Below are 22,969 nucleotides of genomic sequence, written 5' to 3'. Positions count from 1 at the left end.
GTAACCTCTTCCTTTTTTTAAAGTCGGTTAAAAAATACTGAAACATCAAAAAAATAACCGTAAATAGTTTTCGACCAATTATTATTATATATCACTTTATTTATATAATTATTGATGAGGTGGATAAGTCTATTATATTTTTTTTTTCAACATTGAATTTAGCGCATTCTGGTAGTGCACTTGAAAAAATTCACATTCCAATTAAGCATTTAGCACGGTTTGGCATTGTGCGTCTCTAAGTCGCATTATGCTCTGTAATTGGAACACTACCATAACATCAAATACTTATATCCAATTCCAATATCCTTGCAAATACATACCAATATAAAATACCATTTTCATTATTTTTTGTCTATGGAATAGCAAAGCAGGTCTTAATTCTTATGTTTATCCTGGTCCAAAAATCCAAATGAAGTTTTTGTATACTCTTTGGTCTTTTAACTTCATTTTCGAAACAAAAATGGTGCTTTCATTCTTGTATAATTTGTACTCTTAAATCTTGTAAGAGTCGTTGGTGTTTATTCTGGATTATCCTATTTAGTTTAAATAGTGAACATAATTGTAAATTTATAGTAGATGCATTTTTGTCGGTAAATATTACTCGGAAGTTCAATAAAAAAGAGTTATTGTCACGTATTAAGCATTAAGATTCGCTCGAAAATTATAGAAATAAAACAAAAGCTTTACCTTGCTTACACTATTGCTTGCTTTTAGCTGGCATCCTTATGTAATTGTTTTAAACAATCGCATTATTTTGCACTTAATCGTATACTTGGAAGAGCGCAAATAACAAAAATACAAATTATTTGTCAATAAATGTCTATGCGTGTAGCTGCTTATATTCTTGTAAGATTCATTTGCGGACTTATTTTAACGCTTGTTATTTTATTTCAGGTATTTTTTTAGCTTAATCCACCGGTAATTGGGATTTGTGTAAATTAACTCAGAATGGTAGGTACATTTAAGTTTTAACGTTTGTAATATTACTTTATATTGTATCTTGAAATTGACATGTAATATACTTTTTTATAGCAAGGTGATGATCCCCCCTTTCTACCAGTGGGTACAGATGTAAGTGCCAAATATAAAGGGGCTTTCTGTGAAGCAAAGATTAAGAAGGTTGTTCGCAACATTAAATGTAAGGTAAGAATTCTTTTTATGACAAGCGGTATAAATAATTGTGTTTGCTCGTAAACGAAAAAAAAACCGACTTCAATTACATCGAAGAGTAATACAACGTAGATCGACGAAAAAAAAGTAATACTTTGTTCGTATTCCATATAACGCGACATTATAAAATTGTAGAATTATATAATGTTCTACTGTTATTTCTAACATTTTGTTAGCGATTGTAGGCAGAAATTTCATAAAAGGCCCGTCGTCGATTCGCGCGAAGCGCTGACATCGCTTATTACGGCGGGTTTTTTAGTTGAAGCGGATTTATATTGAATTACGGTTAATGTCTTTTTTATTAAAAATATGTAATGTTCATGTTTTCACACAGCTCCGATGCACGACTGGAGTTTACCCCTTCAGATCAACTGTCTAAATAGGCACAAAAAGGCTTACTAGTCTAAGAAATATATTCTTCTTCTTCTTCTTCTTTTATTTTTGGCATACGATCGCCATTAGCGACATTCTGCCAGTGTCAAGTATAAATTATTATAAAAATAAAAAACGCACTTGAAATTTTAATTTTGAGTTATTTTGTTATCCGGAAAATACATTAGGCGGAAAAACATATAAAAAATGCACATATTCGTGGTGTTAGAACAACTAAGGAGTATAATAATATACATAAACTTCTAATTCACGAAGACATTATATAGTTATAGAATATAGATACATTAGATTTGAATGTTGTTAGCGTTAATAAATTTTGCAAGGGTAAAGGACCACCTTTGGATCTTTAAAGAAGTGTAAAAGCGAAGTAAAATTAATAGGAAGTGGGATATTAAGTTGGGATAAATTATCAAGGAGGCAAAAAGAATTATTAATTGGACAAGAGAAAAAGATATGATCGAGAGTTCCATCATCTAATCCACATTCACAGAGAGAGGAATCTTTTATTCTAAGTTTATGAAGAAAAACAGAGGAACAGCAGTGACCTATACGAACTCTACATAAAATCGATACAGTAGTTTTAGATAATTTTTTGAATTTACAGAACCATGGCTTCCTAGGTATTTCTGGTTGAATTGAAGCATAAAACCTACCTTTTATTCTGCTAGATAATTCCCACTTTTTTTGCCAGGTCCGATAGATATCTTTTTTGGGATAATTTAGTAGGTCATATATTTGATTTTTAAAGTATTTTTTATCACAGCAATTATTAGCTGCCTGTTTAGCTAGTGAATCTGCACATTCATTGCCTTTAATACCCGAGTGCCCGGGAATCCATGCAAGTGTTATATTTAAATTTTTATTGAAGCATCTAAGAAGGGAGGATTTGATATCTAAAATTATGGAGCTATAGAGTTTGTTATAAAGAGAACTGTGTGAAAGAGATTCTAAGGCACTCCTTGAGTCCGAGAAAATGACCGAATCTTTAATATTGTGACTCTCAATAAAAAGACATGCTTCTAGAATGCCAATACATTCCCCTGTGAAGACGGAGGACTGTTGTGGACACTGATATAGCAACCCTATTTTAGAGTTTTGATAGTATACACCAACGCCAGTGGGCCCACAGTCAGTCCGTTTAGATGCGTCTGTAAAAAAATATTGATTTTTATTCCATCTTTTAGCAACTTCAGCTACAAAGATAGAATTAGCATTGGGACATTCTTTTACAATTCCAATACTAAGCAAGACGTTAGGAGAGAAAGTTAAAACATCGTAAGGATATTCATAAATTGGAAGCTTATGAAATTGATTAATAGGAGCTTCTTGTTTAATGTTTATTATTTTCCTGTAGCTAATGATAAAATAAGGGATGGGTTTCGTGCGCCAATAACTAGAAGTGTTAATCAGGTGGTCTAATATTCTAAGTTTATTGATAAGCGGATGATTAATGAAGGAGTTGACTCTCAGTAGAAATCTGTCTGCGAGGAATTGAAGTCTAATTGATAAAGGTGGTTCGCCACATTCTACCTGGAGAGTGTTAATGGGAGAAGACCTCATGCACCCCATAATGTGGCGCAAAGCTTTTGCCTGTAGTGAATCAAGATATTTCATATTTGATTTGTTAATCGGTTCAATGAGAAAGATACCGTAGTCAAAAAGGCTTCTGATAATAGCATTGTTTAAAATTTTTTGTGTAAAAGGATGTGCACCCCAAGACATGCCTGAGAGAGCTTTAATTGTGTTTAAGTTTCGTTCACTTTTTTTAATTATATAATCTATGTGCTGTCTACCAGATAATTTATTATCTAAAATGATACCTAAAAACCTCACACTGTCATTTTTTGGTATAGCGACGCCATCAATTACAACATTAATTTGGGGAGAGATTTTTTTTCTGGAAAATACCACCACACTGCTTTTTGGAGCAGACAAGTGGAGACCTCTTTGTTTAAGCCAATCAGATAAGGAGTCTAAGGAAATTTGTAAGGACTGAGCAGCTTCTGGAATAGAGGGACCCTGGATATACAGGACTAGGTCATCAGCATATTGTAATATTTGGCAATTTAAGTTAAGGGACTGGTGAAGGGATGATGTATATAAGTTGTATAATAAAGGGCTAAGGACAGAGCCTTGAGGGAGGCCTTTCCATACTAATCGGGATCCAAGGGGCGTTCCAGGTGTGCGAAGTTCTACCTCCCTACACATTAAGAGGTTGCCTATGATCTGCACTATCTTGTCGGGAATGTTCAGCTGTTGTAACGTGTACCTGAGCACCGCAAGAAGGACATTGTCATACGCTGAGGAGATATCCAGGAATGATGCCACCACAGACTGTTCTCTAGAAAAAGCTATACGGAGATCTGAGATAAAAAGGCTCAGACTATCTGCAGAACTGAAGCCCTTACGAAATCCAAACTGGCAATAAGGTAGAAGAGCATTGCTCTCTACATACCACTCTAAGCGATTTTTTAGAAGGTGTTCGAAAACTTTACAGAAGGTAGATGAGAGGGCAATGGGGCGATAATTGTTGGCGTTGTCGGGGGATTTTCCAGGCTTCAGCACTGGAATAATAATCTGAGTTTTCCATTCATTGGGAACATAACCTATGTCAAAAAATTTATTAATCAGATTCAAAAAATATTGTAAAAAGGCAGGACCCGCCTTTACCAGGAAGGAATATGGAAAACCATCGACTCCCGGCGCAGAATCTTTTACGTGGGAAAGGACGGCTTTGAGTTCTGACATTGAAAACGGGTTTGTAATATGGGAAGAGGAAGGGGATGGAGAAGTAGGGTGTGGGATTTCTAACTCAGAGGGAACGAAAGGAGGAGCGATTTTATCGAAGAAGTCCGAGGCCACGTTGTGAGGTATAGGGAGGCGGGTACGAGAGGGGTTAGTACCACAACGAAACCGATTAATCTGTCTCCACACTACACTAGCATTGGTGTTGGGGGATAAGGATGAACAAAATTGTCGCCAACTATGAAATTTCTTTTTACGGAATAATCGTTTTGACTTGGCTACCGCTTTTCGGTACTCTACCAGGTTTTCAATTGTCATAGAGGCGACAAAAGCTCTTTCAGCTAATTTTCTAGCCTTTATCATTGTAGTACATTCGCTATCCCACCAGGGAGGAGAGGATAGTTTATGTTTAGCAGAGTTTTTCAGTGGTATACTACAATTAGCGGCGTCAGATATGGATTTTGTGAGTTGTTTATAACATGTGTCTAGATTAGTCATGTTAATTTCGGGTAAAGATTTGGTAATTTCTTCTAAAATATCTTTATATAAGTCCCATTTGGCACTAGAGACTCGGTATTTTAGCAAAGGAGGTAAATCATAATGAGGTGTGTATCTAGATGTATGTACAATTTCTATGGGGAAATGATCACTTCCATATGTGCTGTCTAGTAGTTGCCATTGGAGGACGGTAGACAGGTCATTTGAGCAAAGTGAAAGGTCAACACAGCTCTTTCTCTGACCAGGTGGAGTAATACGAGTTGATGATCCATTATTTAAAACACAGATATATAAGTCCTTTAACAACTCACCTAGCCTATTACCAAAGGAATCGTTTGTATCTGAGCCCCACATTGTATTGTGACTATTAAAGTCACCTAAAATTAGAAGGGGAGGAGGAAAAAGAAGAAATAGATTGCGTATATATGCGAGAAGAGAGGAATTAGGGTGAGGGACATAAATAGATAGGACATTAATATTCTTAATCTTAACACCAACAACATTAATATCGTTACTGTTGTGAGATGGGATGGAGAGCGGCGAGCAGGACAATTTATTGTTGACTAAAATCATTGCTCCGCCATGGCCGTCTAGACGGTCATCTCGAAACGAAGAGAATCCCTGAAGGTTAAAATGTTGTTGAGGCCTAAGCCAAGTTTCTGCGATTGATATAAGGGAAGGGAGTAATTTATTACAGAGATATATTAGTTCATGTTTCTTACTGAGGATGCTCCGAGCGTTCCATTGTAGAAACTTGAGTGGATCCATTTTTGTTGTTTAAAATTGATATTAAAGTAGATGCAACGTGGTCAGGTATAGAATAATTATTCTTATTTATTAAATTAACGAGTAGGTTTATTAGGAGTTCCGTAATTGTGGCAGAATCGTCATATGAGTTAGTCGAGTCTGTCTGTAAAGCGTATCCATTTTCGGATTGAGGGATACTAAATTCTTTTAAGATGGCCCGATGAGCTTGTTTGTCATATCCTGGAGTTGTAATGGGTCTTGACTTAGGGTTGGAGAATACGGTTTTTTTGTAGGATGTAGTAGCTGGATGAGTGACCGGCTTTGTGGGAATTAAATATGGTAAAGAAGGGGAAGGGGAAGCTTTTGAGACATCTGCGTACGATTTGTAAGATGTGGGGAAACTCTTAGCGGCTTCTACATAAGATACGTTCTTCTCCGCCATGACGCATTTTATCTCGGTTTGTCTTATAAATTCAGGGCATTTTTTATTTGTTGAGAAATGGTTACCGGAGCAAGAAATACAAAATGAATCACCTTCCGACACGGAGCAACTATCGCCCGAGTGGTTTTGACCACACTTAAAGCAGCGCTGTTGGGATCGACACTGCATTTTAGTATGACCAAAACGACAGCAATTAAAACATTGCACGGTTGGATATTTATATAATTCTACATTTAATGCCGTGTAGCAACAGTAAATTCGAGTAGGAAGAACTTGACCGTCAAATGTTAGGATTACCGATTGAGTCGGTTGCCATTCAGGGGACCCGTTGACCATATTTTTTTTGTTTATTCTGCGAGCCTTAATAATTTTACCTATTCCAGAAGGGACTTTTAGGTTTTCAATAATTTCCTCGGGAGACCAGTCCGTTGGAATGTCTCGCACGACACCCATACGTGTAATGTTGTATGTGGGGATAGAAGCAGCATATCCATGTTCAGTAACTGAGGGACTAGTAACAAAATTATTTGCATTTTCTGCGCTGCTAAATTCTATAGACACTTTATTGCGACCTACTCGTTTTACTCCATCTCGAAGAATGCCTGAGAATCGCATGCGTTCTAGAAATTGGCCGAATTTAATAGGGTGTAATGTGGTACCAGATGAGGGATCTCTTTCCAAACGAGAAACAGGGCGAATATCAGATTCATTATATTTTATTCTATATTCGTTTTGCCTTTTTTGTTTGCTCGGAATTTCTTTTGTAGATCCTTCATTTGAAGTTGGTCGCTTCTTTTTCAATTGCATTAAAATCACTTAATGAAGCTGTTAATATTGGTGTGTAAGAAAAACCCGATGGAGGCGTTGACGTTAATTGAATGTTTGGGGGTAGATGAATATCCGGCGGATCGGGAGGTTTATTTCTATCCATGATTTAAATAACTATAATATTAAATACAAACTTACCAATACACGAACAAAACACAACACAAAATAGATAAATACTAATATTATAACAAACAACAAAATAAAATGTTGAAAATTTGCCAAAAGAAAAAAACAGCTATCCCGCTTGACACTTTGAAGCAGAATCCTAAGAAATATATTATTACTATATCAAATTGTAAATAAATGAATGCAATAACGCCATCTATCGGAACCTAATTGCGTTATTAGAAAACGTCTGAACGCCATCTCTAACAAGGTCATTCGTTCAGTAGATTTTACTGTTCAATTTTTTCATTCCGGGGCCTTAAATGAAAATCGATTCTTAAGGAGAAAACTCCAAAAACAGTCAAGTAAATACGCCATATCAGATATAGCTCAAAAATTTCGAGTCAAATCTCAATTATATTTAAATGGGACCACATGACAAGCACCACCTATCGATTAAAAAAAGAGTCATCGATATCGGTCCACCCAGTAAAATAGTAATGAGGTTAATATAACGTTGGTCGACGTAAAATAGCCAAGTAAATACCCAGTATTAGCGATAACTCAAAAATTAAAAGCTCAAATATATTTATAACAAATAAACTGCTACTCTCTACTCTAGTGGAATATTGTAATTTGATCGATAGTGAACGAAGTAATTTCATTACATTTTGATAGATGGCGTTGTGGCAAAGTATTGAACATGACCACAGTCGTCTTAACACCGTCATGTAAATACGTGTCATCAAAGATTACTCAAAAATTGCTCATTATATCTCAATCATATTTAAAACGGACGACATGACAAGTATTAGCTTTTGATTTATACAAAAAAGATCAAAATCAGTGTACCCAGTAAAAAGATATAACGTATAATACAACGTAGGGTGACGAAAAAACCGTCAAGTAAATACGCAATATTAGATATAACTCACAAATTACGAATCAAATCTCAATTAAATTTGAATGGGACCACGTGACGAATAGTAGCTTTTAATTTATATAAGAAACGTCAAAATCGGTGCACCCAGTAAAAAGTTATGAGGTATAATACAACGTAAGGTGACGAAAATAATGTCAAGTAAATACGCGTTATCAAAGATTAATCAAAAAGTAGTTATCAGATGTCGATAAAATTTATATGTGACCACATGATAAACATCAGCTTTCGATTAAAGTAAAAATTATCAAAATCGATACACCCAGTAAAAAGTTATTGCGGATTTTCAAGAGTTTCTCTCGATTTCTCTGGGATCCCATCATCAGATCCTGGTTTCCTTATCATGGTACCAAACTAGGGATATCCCCTTTCCAACAAAAAAAGAATTATCAAAATCGGTACACCCAGTAGAAAGTTATGTGGTATAATACAACGTAGGTCGACGAAAAAAGCGTCAAGTAAAAACGCATTATTAGATATAATTCGAAAAGTAGTTGTTAGATCTCAAATAAATTTAAATGGGACCAATCGGCACACACCACCTTTCGATTAAAACAAAATTTGTCGAAATCGGTCTACCTGGTCAAAAGTTCTGATGTAACATACAAAAAAAAAAAAATACAGTCGAATTGAGAACCTCCTCCTTTTTTGGAAGTCGGTTAAAAAAAGGTTCGCGGGCGCAGAGACACGTCAGCCGGGTGATGGGGCTTAACATACCCTGTCCGTTCCTTACGATGAGGAGTTTTACGAGATATTTTTGACATGAAACAGTCACATGATTGCATTGCTGGCTTGTAGTGTCCACTCTTAGCGTATATACAAACTCAAAGTAGATGGGGTTTGTCACTCCCTGAAACATATGTTTTTGCTAGATGATTACACTTTTTTCAGGTTTTTAATTAAATATGAAAGTCAACAATAGTGCTACATTTTTCAGGCTTTTGTGACCATGATAATTTTTTGATGATTTGTGATAAGAAATTATTGAGAATACCAGTAAATACTTTTAATAATATTTATGAACCTTCTACTTAATTCCATCTTAATTATATTGATATATTACAAATTTTTCCATCACTGAAGGAATTTCTTATACATATGGGTGTATTGAAAATCAGTAGCTGTGGTTTTGAACCACTGTACAGATTGAGTATGTGCACTTTTTTTGCTGCAACAATATGTATGTTACACTCTCTTGTTATAAAAAGGGAGACAAATCAATATATTTTCGTTCATATTTCTTTCTTTCAGCACTTAAAGTGCTTACCTTATATACTTGTTATTTAATATCCTACAATAGCATATACATACATCTTATTTATTCCATCATAGACATACAGACTAGACAAAACAGTTACAACAATTTTTCAGACTAGTAGTAGACTATAGTTTTATCAGATTTGTTAATTCAAACAGGTCAGAAAAATATCCTTGTTTTAATTCAAACCATCTCTTTTAAGTTCCATTTTCAGTTCATTTAATCTCCTCTGATCTTTAATCTAGCCTCTCACACTTCACATGAAAACTTTACAAACTATATTATGTTTAAATATTCTGAAATTAAACCAATGTAATAACTTATTGTAAGAAGAGTAATAACTCATTTGTAAGTTTTTTTAAAAAAGTATAGACCGAATCAATTGCTTTTTATCTTATATAGTAGTTTGTAATGATAATTAACGAAGATAAAATGCTAGTTCTAAGATTCATATTAGAGATTCAAATTTATATGCTGTTTTTAGACTTGAGGTGAGCCACATCCCAAATATACCTAATGAAATATCACAACACTGCTACCTCCTGTCTCAAACTTCTTGAATAAAAAAAAATGTATTTTACAAATTGTCTTAAGGCCTGTTCCATCAATTGTGGATAAAATTTATCCTGCAAATAAGTTATGATTAGACTTTAACATCAGGAGTTAGAATAGAGCATAAGGACTTATTTTCCTCATTAATAAAATACAAGTTTTAGAATCATATTTGAAAATAGAAATATCTCAAATGCATTGAAAATTTGATGGTGAAAAAGGATAATAAATCTAATACTTTTATCTTTTGAATATTGTCAACCGGCTATTATCATTATCCACAACTGGTGAAACAGGCCCTTAGTAATAATAAAGTTAAAAATTATGTTAGTCTTTCATTTTTATAGAATTTACAGTTTTTACTTTAGAAAGTCTTGGTAGTACGAAAATTCATCTTAAGACTTGAGAGAAAAACAGTAATTGCAAACATTATAATAATATACATACACCAACACTAACTGTCTGTGTTTAAATTTTGTACTAGGTGACATTAAAAGCAGGCGGTATCACTACTGTGAATGATGATGTTATCAAAGGTACATTAAGAGTTGGTGCCACGGTGGAAGTTAAGCAAGACCCAAAAAAAGAAGCTATGGAAGCTGTTATAACAAAGATTCAAGACTGTAGTCAGTACACTGTTGGTGTGTATTAAAAGATTATTCCTAAAATGAAAGATGCTTTCCACAATTTTGAAATGTATTTAAAAGTAGCTGAACTGGATACTGTCGTATTGCAATTTTTTATATTAGCCTGCTGATAATAATGAACGCAAAAAGAATTATCCAATTTGGTACAGTTGTTGCTAACTTATGAATGAATATACATTTCAGCGATACATTTGTATTTAAATAAATTAGTATCATTGATATGCCCGTTTCTTTTTAAATAGTGTTTGATGATGGCGACATAACTACACTACGACGCTCAGCGCTCTGTCTGAAGAGTGGGAGACATTTTAATGAAAGTGAAACATTAGATCAACTTCCACTTACGCACCCAGAGCACTTTTCAACACCAGTTATAGCTGGAAGGAGAGGACGCAGAGGAAGGGCACAGTAAGTTTCAAAACCTCTCGCAATTATACCAAATATATTTCAGACAGCAGTTTTAGATATACTACTTATACTAGGCATTATGTTTGACACCGTCAACATAACATACAGGTTGAACCCCTGATACAGCAGAGGACAACTGTCGTCACGGAAATGACGACATATATTACAAATAATTAGCCTAAATTTACTTTCGCTCATTGAGAGAGACTAGAACTTGGGAATCAGTCAATTTGTAGGCTTAAAAAAACATTGTTGAGGAAAATTAAAATAGTATTATAATATTCTAATATTCAATGTGGATAGTAATAAATCTTATAAAATCCTTGTAGAGACATTTATTTTTACGGCAACCAATTTTTCACTTCGTAGCTATAATATGAGTCAATTTAGCAACGTCTATAGGTCATTTTTTACAAAATCAAAGCACTAACAACAGAAAGTTTCACACGTCCCTAAACCGCGGCGATCAGGTCGGACGACAGCGAGGGTGAGGGTAGCGGCCGGCGCGTGAAGGAGAGCAGCGCAGAGCGGGAGCCCCACGTGGGGCGCGTGGTGCTGGTGGAGGCGGCGGGCGGCGCGGAGCGGCGGCGGCCGCACCAGCCCGCCTTCCCCGCGCTCGTCGTGGCGCCCACCGCGCAGATCAAGGTCAAGGAGGACTACCTCGTGCGCTCCTTCAAGGACGGCCGTTAGTGAGTCGCGTTTTTCGTATGTCTCATTGTCTAAAAATTACACGCATATAGACTGGTTTTGCTTTTAGTCTAAATTAGATTCTATCTAAATAAAATTATGCAGGTCTGTTGGGGATAATTTTACTATAGGATATATTTCCACCGTCTTCTATATTTCTTAGACGATCAATAAGACGGCTACGAATTCTACCGAGAACTCTGTATCGGCTCGCGGCGAAAAATCGCCGAGTTTCTCGGTCATAACCGAGACCGTTGTAAGTAGGTACTGTATAGGATAATGGGATTCAAATCTACCGCGCGCGTTCACATTCAACACTTAGTGTCAGTGCGTGAGAGAGCTATCGATTGTGATTGGTCAAACATACAAATCCAACTTATGGGCAGTTTATTATTTCATAGACTTGGGAGATGACCCAATGACCAGTGATGAAAGAAGTTCAATTGCTGTGTTAGAAATAGCGTTTTATAGCTTTCTTAGAGAGCCAAGACTGCAATGAAATGCAAATATATTTGAGTATTGGTATTCGTCACCATATCAAGTACTTAGGCCTGCAGCAAAAAGTTTTTATCAGGACCGCCTACTAGCGTAGCGAGTGAACAACTCTTTAGCAGAGCTAGTCAAATATACGAGGTGAGGTGACACTTTTTGAAGGGTGAAACGTAGAAAAAATTGCTTTTTATGTGCTACAACATCATGTTGTTCACACACCAGCCTATTGCAGTCCACTGTGGACGTAGGCCTCCATAAGATCGCGCCAATCATTCCGGCCACAAAATTGTCGGAATAGTGGGGCTACCGAGATTTAAGGGCCGAAGTTTTCGGCGCGTACTCATGAGTTTCGCTCGTAGTCACCACGCTGGGCAGTCGAGTTGGTGACGACAGTGCTGGCTTTATCGCACCGAAGACGCTGCTGCCCGTTTCCGGTCTGTGCATTTGAAAGCCAGCAGTTGGACGGTTATCCCGCCATCTGTCGGCTTCACCAGTTTCATGATGGTAATGAAACTTTGTTATCCCTTAGTCGCCTCTTACGACACCCACGGGAAGAAAGGGGGTGGCTATATTCTTAACTGCCGCAGCCACACAGTAGCAGCATGTTGTTAAATTTTGACTATTTAAACTATATAAAAAAATATATTATTTCATTCTTAAACATACTATATGATGCAAAAATAGCACATTTTCATTTTTTTTTTTTTTACCTATTTATTCTCGGTGCCGACCGAGAACGAAAAAACCTGTCTCGGTCGACCCTTATTAATTTGTACTATTATTAAAAAATTAGTTTAACACTATCAAAACAAGACGTCGCTTTATATCGTTTAATAACAAACTTTTCAGCTACACGGTCCCGAAGAAGGAGGCTCGCGAGTTCCGCAAGGGCTCGGCGCCGCAGGAGTGGGCGGGCGTGGAGGCGGCGCTGCAGTACCTCAACCACGGCGTGCTGCCGCCGCACTGGGACCGCGACTCGCTCTTCAACGAGCACGAGCCGCGCAACATCTCCGACTGCGATGTGAGCCTTTAAAGTAGTACACGTGTCGAGCCTTTCAATAACACTACTCTCAAATATTGTTGTACTCCTGTGGTGAGTAAGGCGGCCAGAGCTCCTGGGGAAGGTCAGGAGTAGGTCAGCAACTGGATGTTTCTAATGTTGCAGGCGTCTAAAGGCTTCGTTAACCGCTTACCATCATGTGGGCCGTAAGCTTGTCTGCAACCCCAGTAGTATAAAAAAGCCGCACTGTTATTTTACTATACATACTCATACTTAATTGTAAATGCCAAGTCTTCGGCTTGGACAAAACTGAAGATTTGGGTACTTTTTAGCTAAATAAGCAAAAGCTATTAAATGAATCACTAAAACAAAATTGTATACAAGTTTTTAACTTTCTTAATATGACGGATGAAGTAGATCTCTCTCGCTCATCGTCTCAGAATACTCAGTCTACTGTGGGGTTCAGTGTTCAATGTTGGCACAATTAAACACAATTTATGATATCACCAATTTCTTATAACACAGAAATTACCTAGCACAAAGGTAGTTATTTCAGTAGAAAGGTACGCAACACGGAACGCGGGATACTTTCAGTGTCGTCCGCACCAGCAGACCGCCAACTGAAAAGTGAGTCGATGTACTCGATGTTCCCTAGATCGGCCATTTTATAACAGTGTATCTCAGCACTAACTCCATCAAGCGCCAACAGATGGCGCTGGCGTTCCGGAATCGCTACAGTATCATTATAACTATATATATATATAGTACGGTCACTCGGGGTAACTTTGATTGACCCCTGTCAACTGTAACTGACAGTCATATCGCAAAATTATTTTTTATTTTTACGTAGTCCACATTTAGTGCGTAAAATTAAATTTATAAAATTTTGAAAAAAAAAGTAGTCAAACGAAGTTAATGTCAAAAACTTTGTTTAAAGTTACGCGCGCAATTATATATATATATATATATATATATATATATATATATATATATATATATATATATATATATACACACACATACAGGATATGTAATATGTTTGTTGTTTTAAGTTGCAGTTATTTCGGTACTATTGTAAGCGCCACGGTTATGATGCTCGATACACTTAAAATTTTATAATGAAGAAGGCTATATACTAAAATCACTATTATCAAACAGAGTTCGGATGATGAACCGCGCGAAGAAAAAGACCATTTCGTGGCGCAATTATATAAATTTATGGACGATCGTGGCACCCCACTGAACCGCAACCCCACCATTGCCAATCGAGACATCGATTTGTATCGACTATTTAGAGTAAGTATAAATTTTATTCTTGATCAAACTCCCAACTAAAAAGATATTTGTTCATGAACACCAAAGTTATTTGTTAAAAGATTAACTTGCCCCGAAAAGCCGTCAAGAACAGTATCACATGAGTAGGAGTGACTGTGACAAATGTATGTAATGATTTAATTGAAAAATCTTTTATTAAGTTGTATAAAATTCGTTTGTAGGTGGTCCAAAAATTGGGGGGTTATAATAGAGTAACAAACCAGAATCAATGGAAGGCAATCGCTGACAAAATGGGATTCCATCCAGTTACAACAAGTATTACTAATCTCTGCAAGCAAGCTTATAAAAAGTAAGTTTCAATATGTAATAGTGAATTTTTTAATAGATTTGTACATTACTAGCTAACCAGCTACTATTTTGGAATTTACACATGAACAGAAGGTTCAAGGATGACTAGAAAACAGAATAGTCCACTTCGGACAAAGAGATACCGCGACGTTTCCAGAAAATTTCTAGCCATGTTCTGTTCATTAGTTTACTACTTTTTTTCGAATTTGTATTTCGTATAGGTGGACTGATATTTATTTAAATGTTCACATTAAATTAGTTTCTTGAATAGTAAACTAGTGTTATAATACGCCAACATTTTGGTTTATAAGACTAGGATGCAAAACAAATGTATGGCCCACCTGACCTGGTAAGCCATTACGGTAGCCTATAGACGCCTGCTACACCAGAAGCATCGCAAACGCCTTGCCGACCCTATCCCTGACCCTCTCTAGGAGTTCTAACCACCTCACTCAGCATAGGAACTCAACGCAACTTGAAAGCAGTACGGTCACTCGGGGTAACTTTGATTGACCCCTGTCAACTGTAACTTTGACAGTCATATCGCAAAAATATTTTTTATTTTTACGTGATCCACATTTAGTGCGTGAAATTAAATTTATAAAATTTGTTTACTTAACAAACTTCCTAAATGAACTCTGAAAAAAAAAGTAGTCAAACGAAGTTAATGTCAAAAACTTTGTTTAAAGTTACGCGCGCAATTTTTGTATTTTTTTCAGTGGTAAACTTTTTAGATAACTTGAAAATTTTGCTACTATCAAGGATATGTAAAAACATAATACACCCTTTAATATGTCTAATTTTGGATACATATATCATTTTTGTTGTTTTTACATTGCATCTTCATCATAATTACTAAAAATTCCGCTGTCTTATTTCGATCGATTTCTGGGTAACATTGATAGTATCAATGTTTCCCAGGCTTTTTTGTGATCTACCATTTTCAGTGTGGGTAACTTTGACATATAATTGTAATGTACTAAAAAAATTTATAAGCGTACATATATATATACTCGTATCCACTTGACAAAGTAAATATATTTGAAGCATACAGACAACGAACACTATGCCTAGGAAAAATAAAGATTAAGTGCCTGGTACCTGTAGACATGCCTCTTTCCCGTAGGGGTAGGCAGAGACCACTTCTTTCCATTTGCTACGATCCTTACATACTTCTTTCGCTTCGTCCACTTTCATTATTCCCTTCATACATGCTCTTCGGTTTAGGGTACTCTTGACCAGGCCTTTTTTCAAGACGTCCCTTATTTGGTCTCGGAACGTCCGCCTTTTTTTTACGCTGGAATAACCCCGCCGCCTATAGGCAGCGGGAGTGTGGGGCTCCCGGCGGTAGGTGCAATGCCGGACTACCCACTAAAAACCAGCGGTGCCCTCGTCGTCTTAGTGGGGCGCCTCAGACGAGTGTTCTCCGCTTGGAGTTTGCGGACCTCGTCTGAGGAAGAGCGCTCTTTCAGTGCATCGAATGGCCACCTTGAGAGAAGCGGCCGCGTCCTTCAGGGCCTTCACGAAGGTGCCCTTCAGGTTTGAGTACTTAGTCGCCACGTGCAAGATAACATCAACGTCACTCGACACTTGCTGACACAGGGTGTCCACAGTACGAGCGTCGCCGATGTTTATGCCCGATGCCCGACGGTTCTCCTCCACCTCCAAAACAAGGTCCTCCAGCGCCTTCTCTTTTTCGCGCGAGGCTTCAGTTCTCCTTTCTTTGCGTTTTCGCGCTAAATCCGCTAGCGTCATACGGCCCTCGCCGTCCGAAGATGACTGGGCCGAATTCAGGCGCGGCCGCTTCGATTCACTTCTATTTCTCGGAAGGCTGTCGTCCGAGTCTAAAAAGCTCTCCTCCTCCATCGTCGAATTATGTTTGTATAAATCTTTGTCCGTTTTGTTCCCACGAGTATGGGGGAAAGGGTGGTCCGCCCGAGGTAGTGCCCCCTGTACCTGGGTAAACCTGATGTGACCCGACTCGGGCCTCGGCCGGTGCTACCGAGTCGGGGATCGCAGTAGAGACAACTTCCCATCAGCCATGCGTCCCCTCGCGCTGCGTCGACTCTCGGTCCCGTACGTGGCCGCGAGACATGACCACGACACCACAAAACGGGATTACGAGAAAAGGACGGTGAGTGAACAGGACTCCTTCCCACTCTGTCCGACGGCGGGGTAAGCGCACGCCGAACTCATCCATCCCCCGTGGTGACACAGTGCGCGAGCGCTGAGCCACCGGAGAATTCCCCCCTGATGTGCTCACGGGACAACTCTGATATAGAGCGCCAGAATGCATTCCCCGCGAGTCGGTTGTTTGCCGTGACGATCAGCAGTGCCGCGAGTGTGATACTGCTGCCCGCCCCGTTGCCCAGGGTGCACCACGAGGAGGTCACCGACAAGCACCCCTCGGAACGTCCGCCTAGATCTACCCTTTCCAACCCTTCCATGCACACTCGCCTTATACACGTTTTTCGTCAATCGTTCTTCACTCATTCTCTCGACATGGCCAAGCCATCTGAGTATACCTTTCTCAATTTTTGTCACTACATCTTCTTTCAGACCACAACGTTTCCTTATCTCACTATTTCTTATCTGTCACTCAGTTTAACTCCTATCATACTTCTTAACGCTCTCATCTCAACTGCATTTATTCTGCTTTCATGTTTCTTCTGCCATATCCAACTTTCACTTCCGTACATGAGTGTCGGAACCAACACCCCCTCATGCACAGCCAAGCGAGCCTTGTTAGACATCTTCCGACTGCTCATAAAGGAGTGCAAAGCTCCAGTCACCCTGTTTCCATTACCCGTAGATATGGGACAAAATCCAATTACACCCTAGCGATTTTAGAGAAATGCTTGGAAAAGGTTAGATGTGGTACACTTAGTGCGTATGCTGCTACCAAAGAATAATTATTAAGAATACCTATTAAGAGCCATTTCACAAAAATCGGTAACAATCCGCGAAATTGTAATATTTTGACGTCGTTAATCTCAGTATTGGATGTAATAATATATTTTATATTTTTGAAATATAATAGAGTAACCTTTGGTGTAGTTAGATAATAGATCAGAATTATTATTTATATTGTATGTACAAAATTATTAACCTTTTCATCAGCCGCCTCCCTGGGTAAACGGTCGAAATGTATAATTTGAAGTCCTATTTTTCTATAACCTCTACCTTAAAACTGTATAAAAATTATGGTAATATGTGGAATATCTTTTTGTTGATACATAATACAGATTTTTTTCCATTTGTATCTCCGTTAATCCGTACTAAAATTTTAAGTTTACAAATATTTTTCAAATAAGTACAAATTTAAAAGCGATATTTTTCTTAGAAAACAAAGAAATTTTAAGGAAGTGTCAATACCAAAGTAAACTTACATCATTTAGGAACATAAAAAAAATTAATATCTTTAATTATTTTTAATACCTTTTGTATTAAAAATAAAAAGATAGTATATACCACACATCAAACCCAGTAAATCAGTCGAGCGCTAGCGCTCTTAGAGGTAAGGTCCACGCAAAATTCTGCGCAGCCGTCTCTTTCGCTCACACGCGCCAAGCGGCTAGGTTTGTTATAGTGTGATAAACCGCATTTGATACTTTCATAAAAATAAAAATATATGAAAAATAATATAATGATAATTTCTGTAAACAAGTGTATAAATTAAGTTTTTTTTCTCACATCAATACAAATATAGGCATTTAGATCTGTTTGTCTTGTTATTTGTTAATTAATATGTTTGTCGGTGTCATTGAATTTATAAAAAAATTAAAACTGGCAAAATTTGATGGTCTACTTAAATCCAAAACTATGCAACTCATATTAATACTCAGATTTTCTAGGGCATAATAAAATGCTATTTTATTTATATCGTAAATGTTAGATTCATTCGTAAACTCAAAAAACTAAATCAATTAAAAAAAAAATTGTTTCATAAAATAGATTTTTTATTGTTATTTTAAATTTATTCACTGTTGTTATATAATATACTTGAAATTTTTAACAAATTTACTGTGTAAAACACATTTTATACCTTAGTTATTAATTTTTATTATACATTAGAAAAAGATCAAGATGGTTTTTTGTCAAAATGGCTCTTAATACAACAAAAAATGGGCATATAGACAAAGTAGGGAGACTCACAGCTTTACCTGAAGAGGAGGATAAAATTACAAAAGATCACATTATGACGTTGGCAGATTTAGGAATACCAATAGGCATTACCCTTATTCTACAAAAATACCTCACTTCAGCAAACAGAAAAGTTAAGGTTTTTAAAAATAATCGTCCAGGCTGGGAATGGGGTAAGCTCTTTCTATAAAGAAATCAAGATTTGAAGGCAATGTTGGGAAATAATGTTAGTCGAAACCGGGCTCAACACCCTAAAAATAAAAAGCTACTGTTTAGACGAAAATGTCGAAGCCCAGATTTTGTGGGTCTGCTGCAGGAGAAATGCTTCCCCCTTACTTTTTTTTTTAAAGCCAAAAACGTTTGGTCTAACTGGCTTATTGTTGACCTGGCTCACGCATGACTGTGACTAAAAGTGGCTGGATCGATCTTGACAGTTTTGACGACTGGTTTAAGTATCATTTTCTTCCATTCGCTATAAAAAAGAAGGCAAGAAAATACTGATATGCGACAATCTGAGTTCCCACATCTCGGTGAACACGTTAAGAATCTGCCACGAGAATAATATACAGTTTGTGTGCCTAGTACCAAACTCGACCCACGTTCTTCAACCCCTCGATGTGGGCTATTTCAGCTCTCTTAAAGCTAATTGGAAAAGCGTCTTTCTTAATTGGAGAGAAACTACAAGAGGAAAAAAAACTGTTGCTCTACCCAAGAACTGCTTTACGACACTCGTAAAAAAACTCTCAGTTTGGGAGCTCCACAGTGTAAAAAACTAACGTTGAGGCTGGTTTTAAAGTAACTGGGATATACCCTTTAAACCATCAAGAGGCGTTGCAGCGTCTGGCAGAATATACTAAAACAAAAGTCGATGTATAAACTGCCAAGGAATTTTTAGGTGAAAGTTTCAAGTGCTATCTAGCGGAATTATGTGAAAATGATTTAGGAATCAAAAGCAAAAGAAAATTCCAAATGCCAATTATTGCTGGTAAGTGTGTCGGTAGAGGTAGTTGAGCAATAGGGTATTCCACGATGTTTGAAAAAGTACTTCAAAATGTTGATTTTTCAATAAAAAGCCACAAAAAAATATATTCCGGCAAAATAAACACGCTTTCGTGCCATATAATTAAATTACATTTTAAACCTTTTTTTATTTCCGCGGAAACGCTATCAGCCATTTTGGTGACGTAATATGGTTAATAACAAAAGTCGTGTATGACGTATGTAAGACCAAACTCGTTCAATACGTCAAAAGTTCAATACCTTATACGTATACTCTTTGTCATTCAACGTTAACAGCTACAAGTATTTCGTGTTTTTGTAAAAAATAATTAATTACAATAGCTATCGTTGGTGTGTAGTGTCTAGTTGTACAAATTTTGTAGCATTAAAAAAACTATTAAGTCTTAAATTGGCAGTAACATAAGGATTAAAACATAACTAACACTTTCTAACATTATTTTTCATATTAGGTATACCTACATTTAAAAAAAAAAACAGTATAATATAACAAGTAATACTTACAAAGATGTTTTAACATTTCGAAATTCGGCAGAACAGAAGTCTGGGTTACATGCAAAAAACTTTGCAACCATCATTGAATCAATTTTTGGCAAATTCGTACTATCTGCTTTTACAAAACCTTTTTGCATTTAAATAAATAAATATATACAAATTAAATACACTAACGACAGAGCACAAGTATTACTCCTTGAAGTTAAAGCTGATTACAGCTCTGACAGAACTTGGTTATTGTCCGTATAACGTATGACCATACCATGGCGGGTCGTGTTTTAGGTCACGTGATATACAGATTAAAATATACGACTTTTAATTTCAATATAATAAAATAATAATGTGCTCTTATACAATTACAACTAAGAATATTTAAGTGTATTTCTACATAAATTTTATTTTTTATCAATTTTTATAATTTATTTTTGACTACCGAAAGTACCCAATTCTACAAGAATAAAGTTGTAGCCGAGAATAAGAATCCAAAGCAACATACCAATTCAAAGAGTTCAATTGATCCCAAGAAATCTGTAAAAAAGGGTCGTCCTCAAGACTCGAATAGGAAGAAGATCAGAAGTGAAGAAAAAGAAAACGAGAGTGATGGAGAAGAACACGCGATCCAAAGAACACAAACTGAGACAAACGAATAAGACAGAATTAAAATATAGCAAGAACCCGGATAAACCAAAAGAGTGTGATGTAATAGATAATATAATCAACTAACCACCAACCTCAAAATAAACAAGTAAAGATATCGAAATGGAATAAAATGTAGATGTGTCTTTAGAAATGGCAATGGACTTAGATATATGCAATGAAGTTGTTATAGAAGAGTATTTAATTATGGATGAGACTGGAGAAACAGAACGGATATCTAAAGGCGCTGAAAAGGTGAAACTCATATCATTGAGCAACTCTTCAAAGCCTGGAACCACAGTCATATTTAGAGATGAAGGATGTTTATTCCCAGGGAAAGTCGTATCGTCGTTGCCTCCATATTATGAAGTTGCAGCTATGACCAAGTCAATAGAGGTAGAAGTAGTCAGATAAAAAAGAAATAGAAAAATTAAATTTGATAACATAGTATCAACTGTGGATACAGACAAAATCAAAATCAAATCTCTTGGAGTTTAGAGAATAGGCCCTTAAACAGCATAAATATATCTTAGCTAGCTTAGCTTTATTCTATAGCTTTTAAGTAATGCAATTGATTCTGATGAAAATAAAACCGCTTTCTAAAGTTATGTTTCAAAAATGTTATAATGTTGATTTTAGTTGTGGTTACCAAAGAGTTTAAATTGATAGAATTATAACTTTATGATTTTATTGACTTGTCAATGATTCCACTGCATCTAACATTTAATAAAAACATAAACTAATGTTACCATAAAGCTATAAAATGTATAAAAGTTATGATTCCTGCAACAATCTCATATGTGTCAAAGTTACCCATTAAGGGGTTGTAACTTTGACACACAACCAAATTGCAAGCTTTTGATACATATTATGATTTTTATAGACGTTAAATAACTTGAGACTATAACAACCAACCTGGAAGCACATATTACATTAACTCTCGTCTCGTGTCTCATATTTAACATTGTCAAAGTTATCTAAAAAATATAGTAATGATCTGTCAAAGTTACCCTGATTGACTGTATTATTTAGCTGCTAAATTATCTATCTAATTATCTGTAAGGTCGAAGTACTTTACCGGCGGGCTGCTCAGATTTTAAGCAGGATATTTCCTACGGTGTCCTCAATAAAAGTTGAAGTATACCTCGTCGCGCAGGTTCCTGCACAGCTTCGAAGACTTCTACCGCAAGCTGGGCGTGACGCTGGTGGCGCACCCGCGCGGCGCGCGCACGCCGCCCGCCGGCCGCTCGCTCATCCGCGACCGCGACAAGCTGCCGCCCGCGAGCGGCGCGCCCGGGCCCCCCGCCTCGCCCGCGCCCGCCGCGCCCGCCGCGCAGACGCCCGCGCAGGTACAGGCCAGGCTATGCTTATAGTGAGACTACATTGGGACCAATCCTATATTTATACTAGCTGGCCCTGCAAACGTTGTTTTGCCACATATGCTATTAGCCCCGTTAACCTGCCCCCCCCCCTCTATAACTTCGGGGTATGAAAAATAGATGTTGTTCGATTCTCAGACCTACCCAATATGCACACAAAATTTTGTGAGAATTGGTCAAGCCGTTTCGGAGGAGTTTAACTACAAACACCGCGACACGAGAATTTTATATATTAGATAATGTTAAATTATTCCATATATTAATTGCCCGAATGGTGAAAGTCTGACTGAAAAATTTTGTTTTATGAACAATCAATTTTAACATTAGTCTCCTCGAAGATCTTGGGGAAGAATGATCCCCGAGAAATTCAAACTTATCTTTTAAATAAGACGGAGCCTTAGAGTTAAATAACACAGTACAGAAGAGGTAAAATATGCAGCTTTCGGCGAGAACGTATTGGAAGCCACTTGAGCTTGGAACGAAATTCAGAAACATGGTCATATTTGCGAAGGCAGAATATAAGCCGTATAGCAAAGTTTTGAAGACGCTCAAGCCTATTAAGTTGGTCCTCTGTTAGATTAATATAGCTTACATCTGCATAGTCGAGAATCGATAGAAGGAGAGAATTCGCCAACATAATTTAAGTAGGAATTGGTAAAAAAGACTTGAGGCGCCGTAGGGAGCTCAGCGCAGCGAAGGTTTTTCTGGTGACATCTTTTAATTGTAATAGGTAAAAGACCTAATATTGTTTAAACAGCTTTTGT

General features: G+C 36.9%; 1 protein-coding gene across 1 annotated transcript in view; it reads left to right on the top strand.

Annotated features, from left to right (window-relative positions):
• Positions 1-398: 398 nt before the first annotated feature.
• Positions 399-22,969, top strand: part of LOC123662407 (AT-rich interactive domain-containing protein 4A) — a 46,246-nt gene continuing 23,675 nt past the window's right edge. The window contains exons 1-10 of the mRNA XM_045597250.1: positions 399-590; positions 895-951; positions 1,033-1,143; positions 10,163-10,319; positions 10,568-10,733; positions 11,204-11,422; positions 12,762-12,933; positions 14,071-14,208; positions 14,409-14,536; positions 21,983-22,175. Coding sequence (XP_045453206.1) covers positions 949-951; positions 1,033-1,143; positions 10,163-10,319; positions 10,568-10,733; positions 11,204-11,422; positions 12,762-12,933; positions 14,071-14,208; positions 14,409-14,536; positions 21,983-22,175 — 1,287 coding nt within the window. The 5' untranslated portion in view covers positions 399-590; positions 895-948. The remainder of the gene's footprint in view (positions 591-894; positions 952-1,032; positions 1,144-10,162; positions 10,320-10,567; positions 10,734-11,203; positions 11,423-12,761; positions 12,934-14,070; positions 14,209-14,408; positions 14,537-21,982; positions 22,176-22,969) is intronic.

This window comes from Melitaea cinxia, chromosome 18 (genome assembly GCF_905220565.1).
Source record: "Melitaea cinxia chromosome 18, ilMelCinx1.1, whole genome shotgun sequence".
In the NCBI taxonomy this organism is placed as follows: Eukaryota; Metazoa; Arthropoda; class Insecta; order Lepidoptera; family Nymphalidae; genus Melitaea; species Melitaea cinxia.
Note: the sequence above shows the minus strand (reverse complement) of the source record. Positions and strands in the feature narration are given on the sequence as shown.